This window comes from Phoenix dactylifera, chromosome 8, assembly GCF_051530095.1.
Source record: "Phoenix dactylifera cultivar Ajwa chromosome 8, Ajwa_hap1_PhDact_Kaust_v1.1, whole genome shotgun sequence".
In the NCBI taxonomy this organism is placed as follows: domain Eukaryota; kingdom Viridiplantae; phylum Streptophyta; class Magnoliopsida; order Arecales; family Arecaceae; genus Phoenix; species Phoenix dactylifera.
Window position 1 is genome coordinate 24,035,974 of NC_143197.1, and position 21,320 is coordinate 24,057,293.

The following is a 21,320-nucleotide window of genomic DNA, read 5'->3' on the forward strand; positions in this document are numbered from 1 at the left end:
GTCCAGCCTCTTCCGTCGTCCATTAACCACCCGGATCCACCTCCCGGAACTCCAGCACCCCAGCAAAGCCGCAAGAATCGGTCCGAATTTCCTCACGCGCCCGTTTCTTCTCCCACCAGCCCACAGGTCATCACCAATCCTCACGGCATCCCGCAACGTCCCAGCTTTTCCGTGACCCAAGCACCGCATCCGGATGATCGCCTCCTCCTCCGCCTCTGCTTCCGCCGTGATGCAGCCAGCTTCATCATCCACGGATCACCTCTTCCGCAACCAGCTCCCGAGATCCAGCCCTTCATCGTCTTCGTTCGCGACTGCCCTCCGGCATCACGCCCCGAAATCAGCCACCCATAATCTCTTCTCCCTTCCCAAATGAGCACTCCGGACGGCTATAAAAGGAGGAGGGCGTTCGGTGGCAAAAGGGGGGGGCTCGGTTCGAAAGAAAACAGGGGAACCCCTGTTTCGGTGAAGAAGAAGAAGGAGAAAGCCGAGAGAAAGAAATAAAAAAAGAAGAGAGAGGGGAGGAGAGAGAATAGTTTGTGATATATTGGGAAGAATGGGAGGTGAAGGCTTTCATTTGAAGATGGAAGGACATCCGGCCACCATGCGCGGCTAAACGTCTAGTCTAGGGCTGGATGAAGCCCTAGCAATGTAACAGGGCATTGTAGTTCTTACTCTTTTAATCTTTTTGGAGTTTGTTTAAATTCTCATTCTCAATGAAACATTATTTTATGATGTTTAAACCTTGAGCATGCCATTTACTATTCATGTTTGCTAAAGTAGTCTAAGATGATCCATGCCTAGGAAGATGAGATGTGCTACACCCTAGATTAGCATACTTAGGTAGACACTTCATGCTATACCGAAGATGGATCTTCCTAAAACTCTTTATGTTTTTATTTTAAAAGGCTTGTAGCCAAAATTGCATGCCTCTCCAAAAGATAAAAACTAAGAACACAATCCTTGATGCAATGCTATGTGGTGGATTCCAAACCCTAGATCTATTTACTTTGATAAAATTTCAATTCGTACTCATAGATTAATTTAGTTAAATCAAGTTAGCAAATCCTTCTTTTTGATTTATTTTTAAAAGAAAAATAACTTGTCTCCAATCCCTGTGGACCGACACCCGTAATCACTATCCTACGGGATACGTGCTATTGCGTGGTTTATTTTCAAAATTGAAAGAACCGATCAAGAGGCCACCCGAATCCGTAGGAGAGGCCCCGAGGCAGCCATGGGTCCTGCACTCGGACGGGTCTTCGACCTCGGAGGGTAGCGGGGCCGGACTTATCCTCACCAGTCCAGATGGAGTGGTGGCCGAGCAAGCTTTGCGCCTCGAATTCCCGGCCTCGAACAATGAGGCCGAGTATGAGGCTCTCATCGCCGGGCTCAAGCTGGCGAAAGAACTAAGAGTGGAAGACCTGACGGCCTTCAGTGACTCCCAGCTGGTGGTGAACCAGGTCCAAGGAGATTTTGGAGCTAAAGAGCCATCCATGCAAAAGTATCTCCAAAAGGTGCGGGAACTCATATCTGCCCTGAATTCTTTCAATATTCAATACATCCCCAGAGCGGAAAACCTCAGGGCAGACCAGCTATCCAAATTGGCAACCTCCCACATGAGCGAGCTTCCCAAGGGAACAGCACTCGAGTATCTTCAGATCCCCAGCACGGAGGAACCCGAGCCCACCATGTGCATCGACTCCGAGCCGAGCTGGATCGATGGGCTCGTCTGCTACCTTCAAGACGGAACCCTACCTCACGATGAGATGGAGGCTCGCCGAATCAAGCGCCAGGCTCCCCGGTATGTCTTGTACGAGAATAAACTCTATCGACGATCATTTACTTCTCCCCTTCTCAGATGCCTCCGCCCCTCCGAGGCGGACTATGCCCTCCGAGAGGTCCATGAAGGGATCTGCGGAAATCACCTGGGGGGTCGAGCACTAGCCCATAAAGTCCTGCGACAAGGATATTATTGGCCCACACTCCAGAAGGATGCAACGGATTTCGTCCGGAAGTGCGATCGGTGCCAACGAAACGCCAATGTCCAGCGCCGACCCTCAGCTCTGCTGACCTCCATCATCGCCCCTTGGCCGTTCGCCCAATGGGGGATCGACATCCTGGGGCCCTTTCCCCTGGCCACCGGACAGAGAAAGTTCCTGGTCGTCTCCATTGACTACTTCACCAAATGGGTCGAGGCCGAACCCGTCGCCCGGATCACCGAGCAAAAGATGCGGGACTTCGTGTGGAAGTCCATAATCTGCAGATTCGGACTACCCCGTATCCTTATATCTGACAATGGTCGACAATTTGACAATGGGCTCAAGGCTAGGCTTGATCGGTCCAAAGGACAGTGGGTCGAGGACTTGTACAATGTCCTTTGGGCATACCGGACCACATTCCGACTGCCCACAGGAGAGACCCCCTTCAACCTAGCATACGGCACCGAGGCCGTCATCCCGTTGGAGATCGGCCTGCCTTCTTCAAGGGTGGAGCATTACGACCCCGACACCAATTCTTCCCAGCTCAGGAGCAACTTGGACCTCGTCGAAGAGACAAGAGAGGTTGCCCGGGTCCGCATGGCGAGATACCAACAGCGAACGGCCCAATACTACAACTCTAGAGTCAAGCCCAAGCTCTTCAAAGTGGGGGACCTCGTCCTCAGGAGAGCCGAGGCTTCTCAACCAACTGAGCAAGAAAAGCTCGCCCCAAATTGGGAGGGGCCGTATCAGATCGCCCGGGTACAACGACCAGGGGCGTATAAATTAAAGTCCCTAGAGGGGACCCTGATCCCGCGAAGCTGGAACTCCGAGAATCTACGAATGTACTACCAGTAAAACCCCTAGGGGTTCAAGACAATCAGGACAATGGACTCATCTTCCTTTTCGCAAATAATTCTCTTATCCTGATGGCTGTAATTCTCTTCTAATATTGGGTCGTCTGTGATCCTCAGATTCCCCGGCCAAAATCGGGATGCCTCGAGGCTCGACCGTAGAGTCCCAAACTCCCTCGACCTCGGGAAGAATCGCAGGACGATGAAATATCGACTTGGCGCGAAATTTCCTCGACTAAGGTCAGAATGCCCCGGTTCGTCGGGATGCCCCGGCTATAGGGATGCTCGAGACGTCAAGATATGAGTACGGTCCTCTCTGACCAGACGAGCTCGGCTCGTTCTCCATCAACTTCCATCTATGAGCACGGTCCTCTCTGACCAGACGAGCTCGGCTCGTTCTCCATCAACTTCCATCTATGAGCACGGTCCTCTCTGACCAGACGAGCTCGGCTCGTTCTCCATCAACTTCCCCCTATGAGCACGGTCCTCTCTGACCAGACGAGCTCGGCTCGTTCTCCTACCTCGACTAAGGTCGGGATGCCCCGAGGGTCGACCGTAGAGAACCAGACTCCCTCGACCTCGGGAAGGCGCCGTGAGGGGTGGAAAGGGTGGCTCCACCCGGGGCGCCACGAAGTGGACCCCCGGGAGCGGTCGACGATCTCCGATCCCCGAAGCGAGCGATCCCTCGACTAAGGTCGGGATGCCCCGAGGGTCGACCGTAGAGAACCAGACTCCCTCGACCTCGGGAAGCGTCGCAGGTCGGTAGAGCGTGCCCAGACCCGCCGACTTGACGAACGATCCCTCGACTAAGGTCGGGATGCCCCGAGGGTCGACCGTAGAGAACCAGACTCCCTCGACCTCGGAAAGGCGCCGTGAGGGGTGGAAAGGGTGGCTCCACCCGGGGCGCCACGAAGTGGACCCCCGGGAGCGATCGACGATCCCCGATCCCCGAAGCGAGCGATCCCTCGACTAAGGTCGGGATGCCCCGAGGGTCGACCGTAGAGAACCAGACTCCCTCGACCTCGGGAAGCGTCGCAGGTCGGTAGAGCGTGCCCAGACCCGCCGACTTGACGAACGATCCCTCGACTAAGGTCGGGATGCCCCGAGGGTCGACCGTAGAGAACCAGACTCCCTCGACCTCGGGAAGCCGCCGTAAGGGGTGGAAAGGGTGGCTCCACCCGGGGCGCCACGAAGTGGACCCCCGAGAGCGGTCGACGATCCCCGATCCCCGAAGCGAGCGATCCCTCGACTAAGGTCGGGATGCCCCGAGGGTCGACCGTAGAGAACCAGACTTCCTCGACCTCGGGAAGCGTCGCAGGTCGGTAGAGCGTGCCCAGACCCGCCGACTTGACGAACGATCCCTCGACTAAGGTCGAGATGCCCCGAGGGTCGACCGTAGAGAACCAGACTCCCTCGACCTCGGGAAGAAGCCGTAAGGGGTGGAAAGGGTGGCTCCACCCGGGGCGCCACGAAGTGGACCCCCGGGAGCGGTCGACGATCCCCGATCCCCGAAGCAAGCTATTCCCCGACTAAGGTCGGGATGCCCCGAGGGTCGGCCGTAGAGAACCAGACTCCCTCGACCTCGGGAAGCGTCGCAGGTCGGTAGAGCGTGCCCAGACCCGCCGACCTGACGAACGATCCCCCGACTAAGGTCGGGATGCCCCGAGGGTCGACCGTAGAGTCCCAAACTCCCTCGACCACGGGAGGCACCACAGGTCAGCAAAGCGTCCGCGGACTCGCCGACCTGACGCAAGATCCCTCGACCAAGGTTGAGACGCCCGAGGTCCTACCATGGGGTCTGAAACTCCCTCGACCTCGCAGAGAGCTACAATTCAATAAAGCCTCGCCAAATCCTCTCAACCTCGGTGGGCGCTGTTGGGTCCGTGAGAAACCCGAGCCCCCCTTTAAGTCAAAATGACTCCGGAGGTCAACGAGGAAAGGAGGCAACCTACTCCACCATGCGAAGCGTGACTCGGAGAATGCAGGAGGTACATCCAACTAGACGCCCTCCTTGTTAAATTTTATCTACATATTGCTGGGCGGAATCCCAACGTTGGAGTCTTGCCTCGCCCCAAAGTCGGGCCTCTCTAATGGGTCGGCTTAAGATCGACCCCCTAACTACATTATGAAGGCTCCGTTCGTCAAGTCTCCGCAATCTGTACGAAGGCTTCATAAATTAGGGCCCAACTCGGCTCTTCTACGTAAACTCCGACATCTAGCTGAGAAAGTGGTCTCGACCACGAGTGTGTCAGCCAAACATGGATACCAAGGCAATTTTCGGAAATCCCAGCCCTGCTCACCGAGATCTCGGCAGAGTCCGAGAACGATAACTACGAAAACCTTCGACGATGACTTACTTATTAGCCCGCGCTCCCTACGAGGGGTTCGGAGTTGAGTTCGAAAACCCGACTAAAATCTCCGAAGGGCTAAGGCCCGACCTCGATGCCTTGGGATTTTCCTAAAGGCTAAACGTGATGACTTCCACGATTCTTAGATCCGAGCTATGGGACTTAGAGGAATTTTCTAAAAAACCTAAGACTCGGAGCTCCTTTTGGTCGGAGTGACTGGAACCCGAGAAGGCTAAGACATAGCCCAGGAAAAGGGGACAACTTCGTTAAGTAACCCAAAAACTAAGATCTGAAGTTAGAGGTCGTCGAGGCAGTTAGCTAAGGCTCTAGCCTCGTTCGCAACAAAAAAGAAAGGCAAACACATAATGATGAAAGTGTTTTTCATTAACAGAAGGCCGAAGGCCGATTACAAAATTGGAGGTCGACCATTTAAGAGCCGACCTCGGATACAATGAAAAAGAAAGGAAAAATACGCTAAGTCCTAAGCGGCGGGAGCAACGTCCGGGGGGTCGTCCGGCACGTTGATGATCTCGAGGTTTTCAGCCGGCACAGGCTCGGGATTGGGGGCAGGGGCCTCGGGTACCGCCTCCGGGATGGCGTCCGTCTCGGCCGCCGGAGCCGCCTCTATGGTGCCAACCGCCTCGGCCACCCCCGTCGAAGGCTCGGCGGGGTCTTCTTCGTATATCCCCGCCTCGGATGTCAAAATGGCGGGGAGGGCTTCCACATCGGACCCCAGGCCCAGGTCCTCCCTCGGACGGATCGTCGAGAGGTCGTACTGAGGGCAGTACCGGCGCATCTGAGCCCGGAAGTTCTCGAAACCTCGGAGGAACCCGTCCACTGTCTCCTCCTCCAACATGTCGCGGAACTCTTGCGACTCCTTGAAGAGCTCCACGGCATGTTCGGCTCGCTCGAGTGCCCTCCTCTCCCGGGCCTCAAGTTGCTCGATTCGGAGGCGGGAGACCCCGTCCTCATACCTGAGGGCCGCGCCGGGACGAGCTGGTACTCGGCCAGCAGCTGGCTCACGAACTCGTGGGCGGGAAAACGCAGGCCAGCCCAAAGTGTCTCGCGGAAGACCGCGATCCGACCTGGGGGCGGCTGCGTCACCCTGTCCTCCGGCCCCGCAGTTTCAAGACGAAACCCGGGCTGGAAGAAGAACCGGGAGCGGATCAGCTCCAACTCCTCCCCCGATAGGCTCGATCCCACTTCCTCAGGACCCAAACCCATTCCTACAGAAGAACGAAAAAAGCGGAAAATGGGAGCTGGGGAGGAGAAGAAAAGAGGAAACCCTAGTGAAAACAGGGTGAGAACCTACTGGACATCGCCGGAAATCGCTCCGGACACCGACGGCAAGGTTCGGTTGAGAAAGGAAGCAAGGAAAAAAGGCAACGAAAATAAGAAGCAGCCAAATAAGACCTTTAGGGCAACCTCGAGGGGTTTATATAGACCCCCCTGACGGCCCAGATCGGTGGGATCGGTTCCCATCCCCCGATCGGGTTGCGCCACGTGTCGACCTCGGAAGCCGAGGCACCATATTCACTCCGGATTAATAAATCGGGTACGAAATCGAAGCGTTGTCCCATCGGATCTCGGGGCCTCATCATGGGTCTGCAAAATCAAATCGTCTTGAGGAACGAGCGGACGCTGCCCCGCTCCCCCCATTTAATAAGATCTGGGACACGTGGAGCCTCGATGTGGCCTCCACCTCTCCGGAATTGTGATCCAGTAACACGAAATCGGAAGCGTCCGACCTTGGGTCATGCCGCGTGTCCGTTTTAAACCCCGTAACGGCACACTCATTAATGAGCGAGAAGCCTCGATTACGGGATTGAGGCACCGCCTCGACGAGCTCGAGGACCCCCATCATTAATCCGCCGTAAGGCGATCCTGGCGATTCAAGAGACGCCACCTCCGCTTCAAGAAGCGTAATGATACGAGCTTCGTCATAAGCTCACTGAATAAAGCAGCCTTGAGACGCCAAAGGGCGCAGGTTTCGCCATGAAAGCTCCGAGAAGCGCAAGGGGGCGGACGAGACTCGCCCCCCAACCTCAGGGACAGACTTTACTTCCCACGTCCGAGCCCACAAGTCGCTCGAACTCGGAAGTCGGGGGGTAGTGTTGGGGGGAATAAGATTTTTTCCCAAATGACATAAATGCCCCAAGAAGCCGTACAACTTCCGACCCCGGACGGCCGAAGTCGACGTCCGACTTCGGAACGCCCGACCTCGAGACCTCCGACCTAAGAAAAACCCCGATGTTCGAGGTCTACTCTTGTCAGCCACCTACTACGGCCGTGCGCCTCAGAGGTCTGGCCGAGGACCATACCCTGATGCCCCTCTGGCATTTATTGCGCATGGTCGCTGTAACCCTCCGGCTTACTCCACAATAAATGCGGATCTCCGGCTTACTCCACAATAAATGCGGATCTCCGGCTTACTCCACAATAAATGCGGATCTCCGGCTTACTCCACAATAAATGCGGATCTCCAGCTTACTCCACAATAAATGCGGATCTCCAGCTTACTCCACCATAAATGCGCATGGCTCCTGTCATCTACGGACTCTCAGCTCTCCACGGCAAATCAGCCCAGCAGAGTCTAGTCAACTATGATAAGTCTCCGATCTCGGCCATACCTCCGACACCAATGCAATAATTCGTCTGACAGCGTGCTAGTTCGGGTTATACGACGCCCTCACCGCCGACATCAGAGCAATGATTCGCCTGACCATGCGCCGACCTGAACAACATGCCGAGCCGTACTACGGCCTCGCCCTGTTACATCGCAGGTAAACCGACCCCCGCCTATAAAAGGGAGCCTTGGCCTCTCAGGAGGGGGTTGGAAGATTGATACACTCTACAGACATTATTTATCTCCCTTTCTACACTATTTGCCCCCTCCCTGACTTGAGCGTCGGAGGGCCGGCGCCGGAAAACCCGGCCACCGGTTCGTGTGCAGGCACCCGGACGGAGGACGCCGCCAACTGACGGATCGCCGCTTCGCCACGAGGACCTGCCGCCCCTTCTCTCCGACCGCCCCAGACGGAGGACGCCGCTCGCCGACGGACCGCCGCCCCGCCGTGAGAACTCATCGCCGCTCCCTCTCCTCGACCGAAGACTGCCCCCGGGTCCAATTTCCAGCAACAGGAGCATTGTTCAAATACATATAAGTTCTCAATCCAACATGGCACGAGGGGATTGGTGCAATTTGCAAATGTTCCGATTGATCATATTAATATCCTAGCAGGGTGCTAATGACCGACCATGCAATCATTTTTATAATTGCATAGGTAAGTTATACGTCGGCAGATAAATTGTGCAAGTACTCAACCTTGGTTGTCTATGATGCTAGTGTATTAAGCATCCAAACATTTTTGAATTGATTCAGCCACATAACCTAGCTCGGAATAATAGACTACAAGGACGCACGTGCACCAAACAGAGCTTGCATATCATCACATTTAATTCTTTTTTCTTTTTTCTTTTTTCTTTGGCTGAAAGCGGGTGCTTCTTACAGTGCATCACATTTAATCTTCGCCAAAAGACCAAGAAAGGTATGAACAGAGTGCATATATCAAGAGGCCCTATAATTTCTGTGATTATGATAATGGCAGCAGGGATTTTTACTTGAGTTCATAAGATCACCATGATAATCTACATGAGAGGATTAGTTACTATCAACTCTTATTTTTTAGTCTTATATTCAGCTCCATCCTTTAGGATGGAAGCTTAAAATTGCTCCAATATTTTTTAAAACTAACCATTCGCTTCTTCATTTCCCATTGTAGTCTCTAAAGTCACTATACATGAATAACACTTATACTGAGAGTTCTTCTTTTTTTTTTTTTTTTTTTTGCTAAGGCATACTGAGGGGACGGTGCAGGCTTTGTTATATAGGGCCCGCACTCCAGAATGGTGGCAGCAGGTGGTTGCCAGCTGTTTGACACGTTGGTTCCGGGAGCAGAGCTGCGAGCTGCTAGGCGAGTCTTCGATATGCACGGGTGGTGTTGCAGACCAGTTCGATCATTCTGGAGTGCGACTCGGTCATGGTTATCGGATGGATTCAGGGAGGATCGAGGGGTAAGAGCACGGACCACCCTTTGATCTATGACATAGGGATGATGATGAGAGATGGGGGGCCTTCCAGGCCAAGCATGTATTCAGAAAAGCCAATGGGACGGCCGACTGGGTGGCTGCCTACGCGGCCCACCACTTAGAGTATACCCTTTGGTTAGGTGAGAGGAAGTTGCCACTGGCACTCCGCGAGCTGTTGTATTTTAACTTTATTGGGTGTATTCATATATGCACTGTATGAAACACCTGTTTAAGCAACAAAAAAAAAAGAAAAAGGCATACTGAGAGTTCTTTGAGCTTTGGTAATTGTTGATCTTTGTTTAGTTGGCCTAATAAAATTTTACATTGTATCGAATCCCATGAAAAAACATATATTTTATTATTGATTGGATTGAAATGCCACTTTGGAGCTTATTCATTTTGACAAGTATGGATTCATCACTAATAGGGGGCGTTTGGTAACCCCAATAGGATCACCATGGTGATCTAAGATCCCTGGTGATCCGAATATTGGGGTGATTTGATCCCCGGTAATCTAAGATCAATATGTTTGGTAGGCCATGGTCCCATGATTAAAAATTTCCGGATATCCATGAGTAACTTGTTTGGTATGGTACGGAGATCCAAGATCACTGACTATATAATACCACAAATACCCTTAATATATCTTAGATGAATTTTTTATGTATTTTTAATTCTCATGAATTAAAAATATAAGTCAATATACTAATTTCTATAATAGCTCCATAATTTTTTCATATATTCTACTTTTAGTAGCCCTTATCATATATTTATTAATCATATAAAATATATTATAATAAAATATTAATATATTTATTAATATATTAATTATTAATATATTCTATAAAAATATATTTATTACTCCTATAAGTTATTAATCTTATAAGAATATGTTATTTTTCATTATAGAATTAATATTTTTATTTATACTTATAAGAGATTTTTTAATACTAATAATTATTTTGATTAGAAAAATAAGGTTAATAGGAGTAATATAGTAATATATTAAATATTTTCATTATATAAATATAAAATATAATAATATATTTCTACTAGAATTTAAAATTATTCTTCAATATAATAAATATATACATAACATTAACATAATATATATATAACATTAACATAATATATTGATGGTATATTGATATATCAATTTTTTTGCTAACTTGAAGGGTATTTTTGTCTTTAACTTTCAACCAAAGATCACTGCCCTGGGGTGATCTTGGATTTCCGACCTCAAGGACGGAAATCCCATCACCGAGTTGGGAGGTGATTTGAGGAGTGGAGGTGATTTAAGATCACCGCCACGTAGGATCACCGTGGTGCAATCAAAAGCGGTGATCTCATCACCGCCACGTAGGATCACCGTGGTGCAACCAAAAGCGGTGATCTCATTACTCTACCCACATCACTCTTGATCCTAGGACGATCACCCCATACCAAACACCCCCTAAGAGTTATAAAAAATAAGGGTATTTTTTGTCCAATAAAAAATGGATAGATTGATAACCTACCATTTGAAAGAGTGAGTTAATGTGGGATTGAGTTAATGTGGGATTGATATCCATCCCTATATATATATAGGGTTGATAATCTACTCTTTGTTATGGTAGGTTATCAATCTATCCATTTTTTCGTAAACAAAAAATGCCCTTACTTTTTATAACTCTTAAGAGTATTTTATGTCTTTTTACAATCCCACATTAACTCATCCTCTCAACCCCCTAATTAATACTCCCTCTCTCCTCGGTATATGTATATATATGTATATATATACACACACATGTAAGTATGTATATGTATGCATATATATATATATATATATATATATATATATATATATATATAGGGGATTGATAACCTACTCTCTATTATGGTAGGTTATCAATCTACCCATTTTTCATTAGACAAAAAATACCCTTACTTTTTATAACTTTTAAGGGTACTTTATGTCTTTTTACAATCTCACATTTACTCACCCTCTTAACCCCTGAATTAATACTCTCTCTCTCTCATACATATACATATACATACATACACATACATACATACATACACATACATACATACATACATACATACACATACATACATACACATACATACATACATACATATACATACATACACATACATACATACATATATACATACATACATACATACATACACACACATATACATACATACATAGACATACATACATACATATACATACATGCATATGTATGTATGTACATACATGCATACACACACCGGAGAGAGAGAGAGAGAGGGAAAGAGCATTAATTGGGGGTTGAGAGGGTGATTTAATGTGAAATTATAAAAAGACATAAAGCACCCTTAAAAGTTACAAAAAATAAGGATATTTTTTATCCAATAAAAAATGGGTCGATTGATAACCTACCATAATACAGAGTAGGTTATCAATCCCCTATATATATATATATATATATATATATATATATATATATATATATATATATATATATATATATATATATATATAGCCATAAAATGTATTATTATTTATTAGCTTTCTGATAGGTATATTTTTTTATTTTCACGCTAGTCCTTTATTCACCGGAAGAGACGCCTAAGTAATTTTTGCGCAAACCCAGCCCTTCGTCAACTGGACGTTCTTCTCGTGGCTTTCCCCTTCCGCACCATCGTATGCTTCGAAAGCTCTCTACTTCCCTCTTGAGATCAAGCCACCGAACCCATGCCTACGCCCTCCTCTCCGGCCACGCCCGCTCGCGCCGCGCCGACGATGCCCTCGCTCTCCTCGACGCCACGCCCCACGCCGACGCTCGCTCATGGAACGCCGCCGTCTCCGGCCTTGCCAAATCCCGCCAACCCCGCGAAGCCCTCACTCTCTTCGTCCGCATGACCCGAAGTCCCTCAAAACCCGATGACTTCACCTACGCCACCATCATTCCCTGCTGCGATTTGGCCGTCGGTCGTCAAGTCCATGCGCAGATCGTCAAGGTCTGCTCGACCTCGGACCCTTTTATCGGCACCAATCTGGTGAGGGTGTATGCTGACGGGGGCGAGATGGGGGACGCGAGGAAGGTGTTTGATGAAATGCTTGAAAGAGATTCTGTGTCTTGGAACGTTTTGGTGCATTGTTATGCCAAGTTTGGGGCGCGTGAGTTGTTCATGCAGCTGTTTCGGGAGATGGTTCGGGATGGGATTTGGTTGGATGAGTTCACCCTTGCAATCGTTCTGAATGAACTCACCGGTCGCTTGCGAGTTCTTGCAGGGATGCAGGTGCACTCTTTGATGGTAAGACATGGATTCTGTGTCGATCGCTTCGCTTGCAATGCTTTGTTGAATTTGTATTCCAAATGTGGGTTTGTTGCTTCGGCAGTGAGATTGTTCAATGAGATGCCTGAGCAAGATGTGGTTTCTTGGACTGCGATGATAGCAGGGCTCTTGGCGAACGACCATGAGAGGGATGCTTTGGAGGCTTTTTGTTCAATGCGGATGGCTGGGGTTGAGCCTAATTCTTTCACATTTGGCAGCTTGATTGGGTTCTGTGCGAGTACTAGTGCCTGTGAAAGGGGGATGCAATATCATGCCCTTGTGTTGAAGTATGGATTGGAACTCGATGTTGTTGTGGGGAGTGCACTGGTGGATATGTACTCAAAGTGTGGTGAGATGAACGATGCGTTGAGACTCTTCCAGTGCTTGCCTGAGAAGGACCTTGTTTCATGGAATGGAATGATATGTGGGTTTGCTCAAAATGGAGATGCTACTAAATCTTTGCAACTCTTTGATGAGATGACAAGATTACATCAGCCATCGGTCACCCCAAACCATATCACTTTTGTGGGTGTCTTAAGTGCATGCAGTCATGGGGGCTTTGTTCACGAGGGTTGTAGCTTCTTTAATGACATGGTCCATGAGTACTCAATCGAGCCCCAGGCTGAGCACTATGCTTGTATTGTTGATCTTTTGGGCCGAGCAGGACTCTTAGAAGAGGCCGAGGCAGTTATTCTAGCATTGCCTTATGAGCCTGATGCGGTGATTTGGGGTGCATTGCTAGGAGCTTGTAGAGGGAGTGGGAATCTGGTCATGGCAGAACGCATTGCAGGGAGACTATCCATGGTTGAGCCCAAGGATTCTTTCAATTATGTCCTCCTGGCAAATATGTATAGTGTTAATGAGGAGTGGAATGAGGCATTGGAGGTTAGGGAGGTTATGTGTGCCAATGGAGCTCAGAAATTGATGGGGAGCAGTTGGATTGAGATTAGGGGTCATGTACATTCTTTCACATCAGGTGGTTATGTTCATTATCCACAACTTGAAATAATCTTTGAGCTGTTGCAGAAGTTACAGCTGATGATGTTAGAGGAAAGGTATCAGACAGACTCAATTCATGTGCAGTAGAATTACAGAGCAATGCAACCTGCATTCAAACAACTTATTTCAGCCCCAGAGAAGTAGAGGAGATGATGTCTTAATCATAAGGGGGACCCATATTTTGGTGTCAAACATGCCTTAGTTCTGCACCTGATCTGGTATTTACCTTCTCTCAGTCTTTACTCTTTTCTAACCGGAATCCTTGAGTTTATTATCAAGATAGCTGACCAGCGAATGACAGAGCAATTTTTTCTGTAAGCAGTGACAAAGAATATATACAAAGGGTACCATATATAACTGATCCATCTTCTTGCCAATTTTCTTGATTTGAACTGATGTTATCATTTTCTCTGCAATATTGACCAAAAATTGTGTTGCTGGGGGTTCAAACCGAGAACGATTGGCACAGCGGTGTGAACGGGGTTCCCTTGGAATTGCTTCGGTTGCGCTCCACCTTCCGCCGGGAAACCTGCAAGCAAGCCTCGCACCACCACCGGGGTAGTGGGGGCCCTCCGACGATCAAGTTAGGGAAGATCGAAGGAGAAGGAGAGGTAGCAGGTAAGATGATACTCTGGAAAATCTTGCTTACCCTCCCCCTTCCCCCCCAGCCGCATATATACCAGGCTGGGGGGTTCTTTTGGGGATTGGTCATCGTGTGGCGCGATGGGGTTGCCACTGACATGGCCGTTACAGGGCGTCGTGGGGCAGCGCTGGGTACGGCTATGGCAGGGCGTAGTGGAGTTCCGCTTTGTACGGCTGTTACAGGGGATCGTGAAACAGCGTCGGATACGGCCGTTGCAGGGAGTAGTGGAGCAGGGGGCCGCGGCGTGCCTCAGGGGAACAGTCTGTTGTTGTCAGAGATTGCCGACTCGGGGTCGGATTGCTGGATCAAGGGGCAGCCGACTCGGGGTCGGGCTGCGGAGCCGAAGATATCCGACCCGAGGTCGGATTGCTGGATCAAGGGGCAGCCGTAGTCTTCCCGGGCGCGCGTGCCGGTCACGTGGGGCATGGTGGCTAAGTTCCCCCGTAACAGTAGCCCCCCACTTCCGAGCCTGGAACCAGGAGGGGAACGGGTGAAGGGAGTGATGCTTCGAGATTGCCGCCATTCCTCGGAAAGGCGCGCGCGCTTCGAGCTCCCCGCCTTCTTTACGGCGTATGGCGGTTGTCGCTGATCTGGCGGTCTGCGGATTTCGGCGGACATCCTTCCTTAATGGCGTCGATTCGCCTTTGGGGCGCGAACGAACCTTCGGCAGCCAGGCGTCCTCTGGCGTCACCGAGGCGTCACCCGCCTTTCCGCCTATTTAGCCGGGGGCCCTCCCCTGTCTGCCTTTCTCTTCACAGGCATCCTCGAGTTTCTCCCTTGTGCTGCTGCCGTTGCCGTCGGACTGTTCGTTCGCTCCTCCTTTGGCGCTCTCGGAGCCGTTCTTCCTTCCCTTCCGGTGAGTTGCCCCACTCTGCAATTTAGGGCCCTCCGTACTTTCTCCTTTCGTATTAGTGTACCCCAGTCGTTCCGGTCCCTTCTCCCCTCTTGACCCCGTCCTGACCGTAGATTCACTGGCCGTTAGGGATGGACGAAGTAAGAGCAGACCGCATTCAGTCGGAGCTGGTCCCCGAAGACCTAGATAGGTTCGTGGCCCGGTACCACCTTCCCGAAACCTGCAACGTTACGCTCCCGGGGCCTGAGGAGAGGATGTCCCATCCTCCTCCAGGAAAGGTCGCCATCAATGAGGACATCCTTCGAGCTGGGTTCCGCCTTCCCCTCTCGGACTTAGTCGTGCAGGTGCTTCGAGGTTTAAGAGTGGCGCCGACGCAACTGGTGCCGAACTCATGGCGTACCCTGACGGCCTTCCAGGTTCTCTGCCGCATGCACGAGGTTTCCGCCACCCTGAACGTCTTTTGGGAATGCTATGGCCTGAACGGCCACCCCCGGGACAGAGGGTGGTGGTGCTTTGCGGCGCGGCGAGGGTGCGGCCTCGTCAAGGAGACTCCTTCCTCCATTCATGGCTGGAAGGAGCGTTTCTTTTTCATCGACGTAGATCCCTCTTGGGGAATCGGGACAACCTGGGAGACGCCGATGAAGTCCCCGATCGGCCTATCGAGGTTGTCGAGGGAGGAGTCCGATGGCGTCGCCGTCTTGAGGGGGTTGGTTGCCGAGGGCCGGCTTCCCCCGGTGGCTAGCCTTATTTCCGAGGATGCCTTGGTGAACGTCGGTCTGAGCTCGGTCCCCGCCGACCGTGAGCCCGCCACCACTTCTTCTTTTTTAGCTCTTTTCTCCTCTTTCCTTTCTTCTTTCCATCGGTTTCTTAGTTTCTAACCATCTCGTCCTTTTTGCAGAAATCGACGACGTCATGCAGTCGGACAAGGCAATGGCTGTTAGTAGGGCGTCCCTACTGGAAGCGGTCCGGAGGAAGAAACGGACTCCTCCGAGCGGGGTCCCACCGGCGAAGAAGCCCCGCCAGCAGGCGACTCCGACGCCGACAGACGGGTCCGGGCCCATCGATCAGGGGGACGCCGCGGGCTCGGACCGACAGTTGACGCCGTATCAGCCCTCCGGTGATGAGACTATCGTTTTTCCGGAGGTGTCATCCGAGCGCGCCCGGGGCGGCCGGGTCGGACGCAGTCGGTCCCCAGCCCGATCTTCGACTCGGTTGGCTTCGGATGATACGAGAAGGGGGGGCGCGCCGAGGCCCCGGCCGATCGGGACCCTGTCGATCTCTGGCGCGGCCCCTGCCCCGCGCACGGTTGGCATGACTCTCTCCCAAGCGATGGGTAAGGATAAGGCTGCAGAACCACCGTCCGGCTCCGGGGCGAAGTCGGGGTCGGCCTTCACTTTTGCCGGCGCCCGAAACCTCGTCGAGACGGTGCTGCTGGAGAGGGACCGTAGGCAGGTCCGGCAGATGAGCATCCCTGAAGTCGGAGCTGCCAGCTGCGTCTGTCTCATGTCGGTGAGTGTTCTTTTGGTCGCTTTCGTCGTTTATAGGCTCTGTTGATCCCCGTCTGACGCTCTCATTTTTCCTATCTCTTAGCTCGCCCAGTACATGATCCGCCTGGAGGAGAGCCACGAGGAACAGGCGAGGCTTCTGGCGAGGACCGAGAGCCGACTGAAAGCTGTAGAGGAGGGAGGCCAGGCTGCGGCGGGGAGGACGACCAGGGACCTCGAAACGAGGCTCTAGGTGGCCGAAGAGCGGGCACTCGGCTTCGCCGTCCTCGAGAGGCAACTGTTGGATGCTCAGGAGCAACTCAAGGTTGCCTCGGGTCTCGAAAGCGAGATCAGGAAGGCGGAGGAGCGGGCCGAAAAGCAGTCCCGGAAGGCTGCCGACTTCCGGGAGAGGTGGGAGAAGGCCCAGCAGTCGGCCGACAACGCCCGCAACCGAACCCGATCTCTTGAAGCCAAGCTGGCCGAATTGGAGTCGGCCTTGGAGGGGACTCGTGCGAGCAACCAGGAGCTTCATTCGCGCCTGGAGGAGGCTGAGGCTGCTCGCGTCGCTGCCGAGGCAAGGCACATGGAGGCTCGGGCCGATCTGCTGAGGGTCTCCTCCGAGGCGGACGACCGGATTGTGGCGAAGGTCATGAAAGCGAAAGCTCAGATTACGGAGCGAGCGGAGGCTGCGCTGGCCGAGAAGAGCGCGGAGATCGGGCGTCAGGCGGTACAGGCCTAAAGTCAGTCCGCCGAGTTCATCCGTGACATGTCGGACGCGGGGTCCGACTCCTTTGCCTTAGGCTTCGATGAAGGCCTGGCAAGGGTGTCCGCTAAATACCCCGGAATTGACCTGAGTGGGGTCTCCCTCCTCGACTCCCCTCCGATGCCATTGCCTGCCGATTCTCCAACCGTCTCCCCACCCTTCGTGGACGTGCTCGCCGTTCCCGACTCAGGGGTTCCTCCAAACTGACTCTCTGTACTTTTCTTTGTTCTTTTCTTTGTATGTTGGCGTTTTGCCATGTTGTATGGGTCTCGGCCCTGATGCAACGAAAGTTAATGCAAACAGAGTGTTTCCTCATTTCACTTTCGTCCTTCCTCTTCTTAACTCTTGGTAGCGTCTCGCCGACTCCTGACTCTTGAAGTTCTTCCGGCGCTAGGCCAGGCATCCGAGGGTTAGGCCTCAGGAAATTCTTCCGGCGCTAGGCCAGGCATCCGAGGGTTAGGCCTCAGGAAATTCTCCCGGCGCTAGGCCAGGCATCCGGGGGTTAGGCCTCAGGAAATTCTTCCGGCGCTAGGCCAGGCATCCGAGGGTTAGGCCTCAGGAAATTCTTCCGGCGCTAGGCCAGGCATCCGAGGGTTGGGCCTCAGGAAATTCTTCCGGCGCTAGGCCAGGCATCCGAGGGTTGGGCCTCAGGAAATTCTTTCGGCGCTAGGCCAGGCATCCGAGGGTTGGGCCTCAGGAAATTCTTCCGCTGGTCGGCCAAGGCTGGCGCAAGCCGAGGCGACCGGTCGGGGCTTCAGGCTAGTCTGCTCCCGGGATGATCATCGGGTTAGCCTGGCATCCGAGGGCCGAGCCTCGGAAAATTCCGCTCGTTGGTCGGCCAAGGCTGGCGCAAGCCGAGGCGACCGGTCGGGGCTTCAGGCTAGTCTGCTCCCGGGATGATCATCGGGTTAGCCTGGCATCCGAGGGCCGAGCCTCGGAGAATTCCGCTCGTTGGTCGGCCAAGGCTGGCGCAAGCCGAGGCGACCGGTCGGGGCTTCAGGCTAGTCTGCTCCCGGAATGATCATCGGGTTAGCCTGGCATCCGAGGGCCGAGCCTCGGGGAATTCCGCTCGTTGGTCGGCCAAGGCTGGCGCAAGCCGAGGCGACCGGTCGGGGCTTCAGGCTAGTCTGCTCCCGGGATGATCATCGGGTTAGCCTGGCATCCGAGGGCCGAGCCTCGGAGAATTTCGCTCGTTGGTCGGCCAAGGCTGGCGCAAGCCGAGGCGACCGGTCGGGGCTTCAGGCTAGTCTGCTCCCGGGATGATCATCGGGTTAGCCTGGCATCCGAGGGCCGAGCCTCGGAGAATTCCGCTCGTTGGTCGGCCAAGGCTGGCGCAAGCCGAGGCGACCGGTCGGGGCTTCAGGCTAGTCTGCTCCCGGGATGATCATCGGGTTAGCCTGGCATCCGAGGGCCGAGCCTCGGGGAATTCCGCTCGTTGGTCGGCCAAGGCTGGCGCAAGCCGAGGCGACCGGTCGGGGCTTCAGGCTAGTCTGCTCCCGGGATGATCATCGGGTTAGCCTGGCATCCGAGGGCCGAGCCTCGGGAAATTCCGCTCGTTGGTCGGCCAAGGCTGGCGCAAGCCGAGGCGACCGGTCGGGGCTTCAGGCTAGTCTGCTCCCGGGATGATCATCGGGTTAGCCTGGCATCCGAGGGCCGAGCCTCGGAAAATTCCGCTCGTTGGCCACGCGCCTGTCACTTGCCGCTCGACGGGGTTTCTCCGTGGCCAGCTGCGATCGTGTTTCTCCCCCTCTCGAAGCGTCGCCTGGGGAACACTAGAAGGCCATTAAATGCTAATTGAGGCGTTACCTGGGAAATCGGACCGGCTAGTTGCTGCTTGCGAGGAGTGCCAGTTAAGCGGCCGCGATACGCGCGTTCTTCGAGGCGGATGCGGCCTGGGCGCGTGCGGAGATACGTGGGCCGCGGAATACACGCCGTCCGGAGTGTCCTGCACGAAGAATGCAATTAAGGAGAATGATGCCTAGGAGATCGTGGGGGGATAAACCTCGAGAGCCGGAACGGCTCCGGATTCGATGTGCCCGCATTTATTGGAGCCACCCGCATCGGAACGACCGGAGGGCCACAGTTTGGCTATAAATATAAGCGCAGGTGCGGTGGAGCCTGCTAAGCCGGAGCTGTTCAGGTTGCCATGGATCGTGGACCTCCTCTCCGGCGCGTGGCTGGGAAATCCCAGCCGGAGGAACGGGAGGCGCGCCCCTCGCGACTTCCACCAACTAGCCGTTTCATCTGGGATCAACGGGAGGATTCTCCCCGGTGGAACTCCGCTCTAGGCGTTTCATCCGGGATCACGCCTCCTCGCGCTCTTCTCCCTTATATTCCTTTCCTCCCCTTCTCCTGGGGAGGACCGGAATATCCCTTGGAGGCGGCGTTCCTCTAGAAGCAGTGTGAACTTCTTCGTCCGCGCCGGCTCTTCGTCTTTTGCGTGAGGCGTCGATGGTGCCTCCGGGGGGAAGCACCCACGGCCAGTGGGATTGCAGCTGCTTCGGGCAGAGGGTTCGGGATCCCAGATCTTCAGCTCCACGGAGTCCCCACCTCTTCCTTAGTTTCTTTACTCCCCAATCCCCCTCTGGGAATTCTTTGTAATCACATGAACACGCCATTGTAACCAGGAATTATTGAAATGAAAAGAACTATATATTTTTTGAGCTGTCTTTCTGGCTTTGTTTTTCTACTGGTAATATACCCGCAGGTTAGCGGAATTCCAGCTCCTTGAAATTTCTCGACCATCTAGTGCCTCCAACTGGTAGGAGCCTGGTCGGTTTACCCAGCGAACCCTATACGGGCCTTCCCAATTTGGCGCCAGCTTTCCACCTTCCGCGGACTGAGATTCTTTGGCCCGCCTTAGCACCAGATCTCCGATTCTGAAAAGTTTTGGTCGGACCTTGGAGTTATAATACCGGGCCACCCTCCGCTGATACATCGCCATCCGGACCTGCGCCATTTCCCTCGCTTCTTCCAAGAGGTCCAGGTTCCCTCGGAGCTGCTCCGAATTGGCCTCGGGTCGGTGCGCGGCCACCCGGGGCGAGGGGAGTCCGAGCTCCACGGGGACGACCGCTTCCGTGCCATAGGTTAGGCCGAAAGGCGTCTCCCCGGTAGGGGTCCGATGCGTGGTCCGATACGCCCAAAGGACGTTCTCGAGTTCTTCGACCCAAGCTTGCCTCGTCCGACCGATTCGCGCCTTAATTCCTTGGAGGATTGTCCGATTTGTCACTTCGGCCTCACCGTTGGTTTGGGGATGCGACACAGATGTGAACCGATGCTCGATCCCGAACTCCTCGCAGAAGTCACGGAAATGCTTGTTGTCGAACTGTCGACCATTATCCGAGATGAGGACCCGGGGTACCCCAAATCGGACAATGATGTTTTTCTTTACGAACTTCCGGACTTGCGCCTCCGTGATAATGGCCAGCGGCTCCGCCTCCACCCACTTGGTGAAGTAGTCGATTGCAACAATCAAGAATTTCCGCTGGGCGGAAGCGACGGGAAACGGTCCGAGGATATCCATTCCCCACTGTGAGAAGGGCCAGGGTGCGGTGATTGGTGCCAAGGGGACAGAAGGGACTCTCTGGACGTTGGCGTGGCGCTGGCAGGCGTCGCATTTCCGTACGTGATCCTTTGAGTCCTCCAACAAGGTAGGCCAATAATAGCCTTGCCTCATGATCTTGTGCGCCAAGGACCTAGCCCCCGAGTGCGATCCGCAGACGCCCTCGTGGACTTCGCCGAGGACGTAGGCCGCCTCCAAGGGGCGGAGGCACCTTAAGAGGGGGGCGGTGAACGAGGTCCGATACAGCCTCCCTTCACAGAGTACGTAGTGGGCGGACTTCCTGACAAGTCGCCGAGCTTGATCTTCGTCTTCAGGGAGGATCCCTTCGGCGAGGTAGGCGACGAGCGGGTCCATCCAAGACGGCTCCGGATCAATCGCCATCACCGCCCCAGCCTCGCCGATGCTCGGGGCATCCAGGGTCTCCAGGTAGATTGCCCTCG

At 53.2% G+C, this 21,320-nt stretch overlaps 1 protein-coding gene across 12 annotated transcripts in view; it reads left to right on the top strand.

The window, feature by feature from the left end:
- The first annotated feature begins 11,848 nt into the window (after positions 1–11,848).
- LOC103707037 (pentatricopeptide repeat-containing protein At2g13600-like) overlaps positions 11,849–21,320 on the top strand; it is a 29,281-nt gene continuing 19,809 nt past the window's right edge. For 6 of the 12 annotated variants that reach the window (XM_039124686.3, XM_026804625.4, XM_008791364.6 and 3 more), the window contains exon 1: positions 11,849–13,919. In XM_039124686.3, coding sequence (XP_038980614.3) covers positions 11,944–13,662 — 1,719 coding nt within the window. In that variant the 5' untranslated portion in view covers positions 11,849–11,943 and the 3' untranslated portion in view covers positions 13,663–13,919. The remainder of the gene's footprint in view (positions 13,920–21,320) is intronic. The other 6 variants (XM_017842771.5, XM_088703145.2, XM_088703144.2 and 3 more) reach the window with 1 other exon arrangement.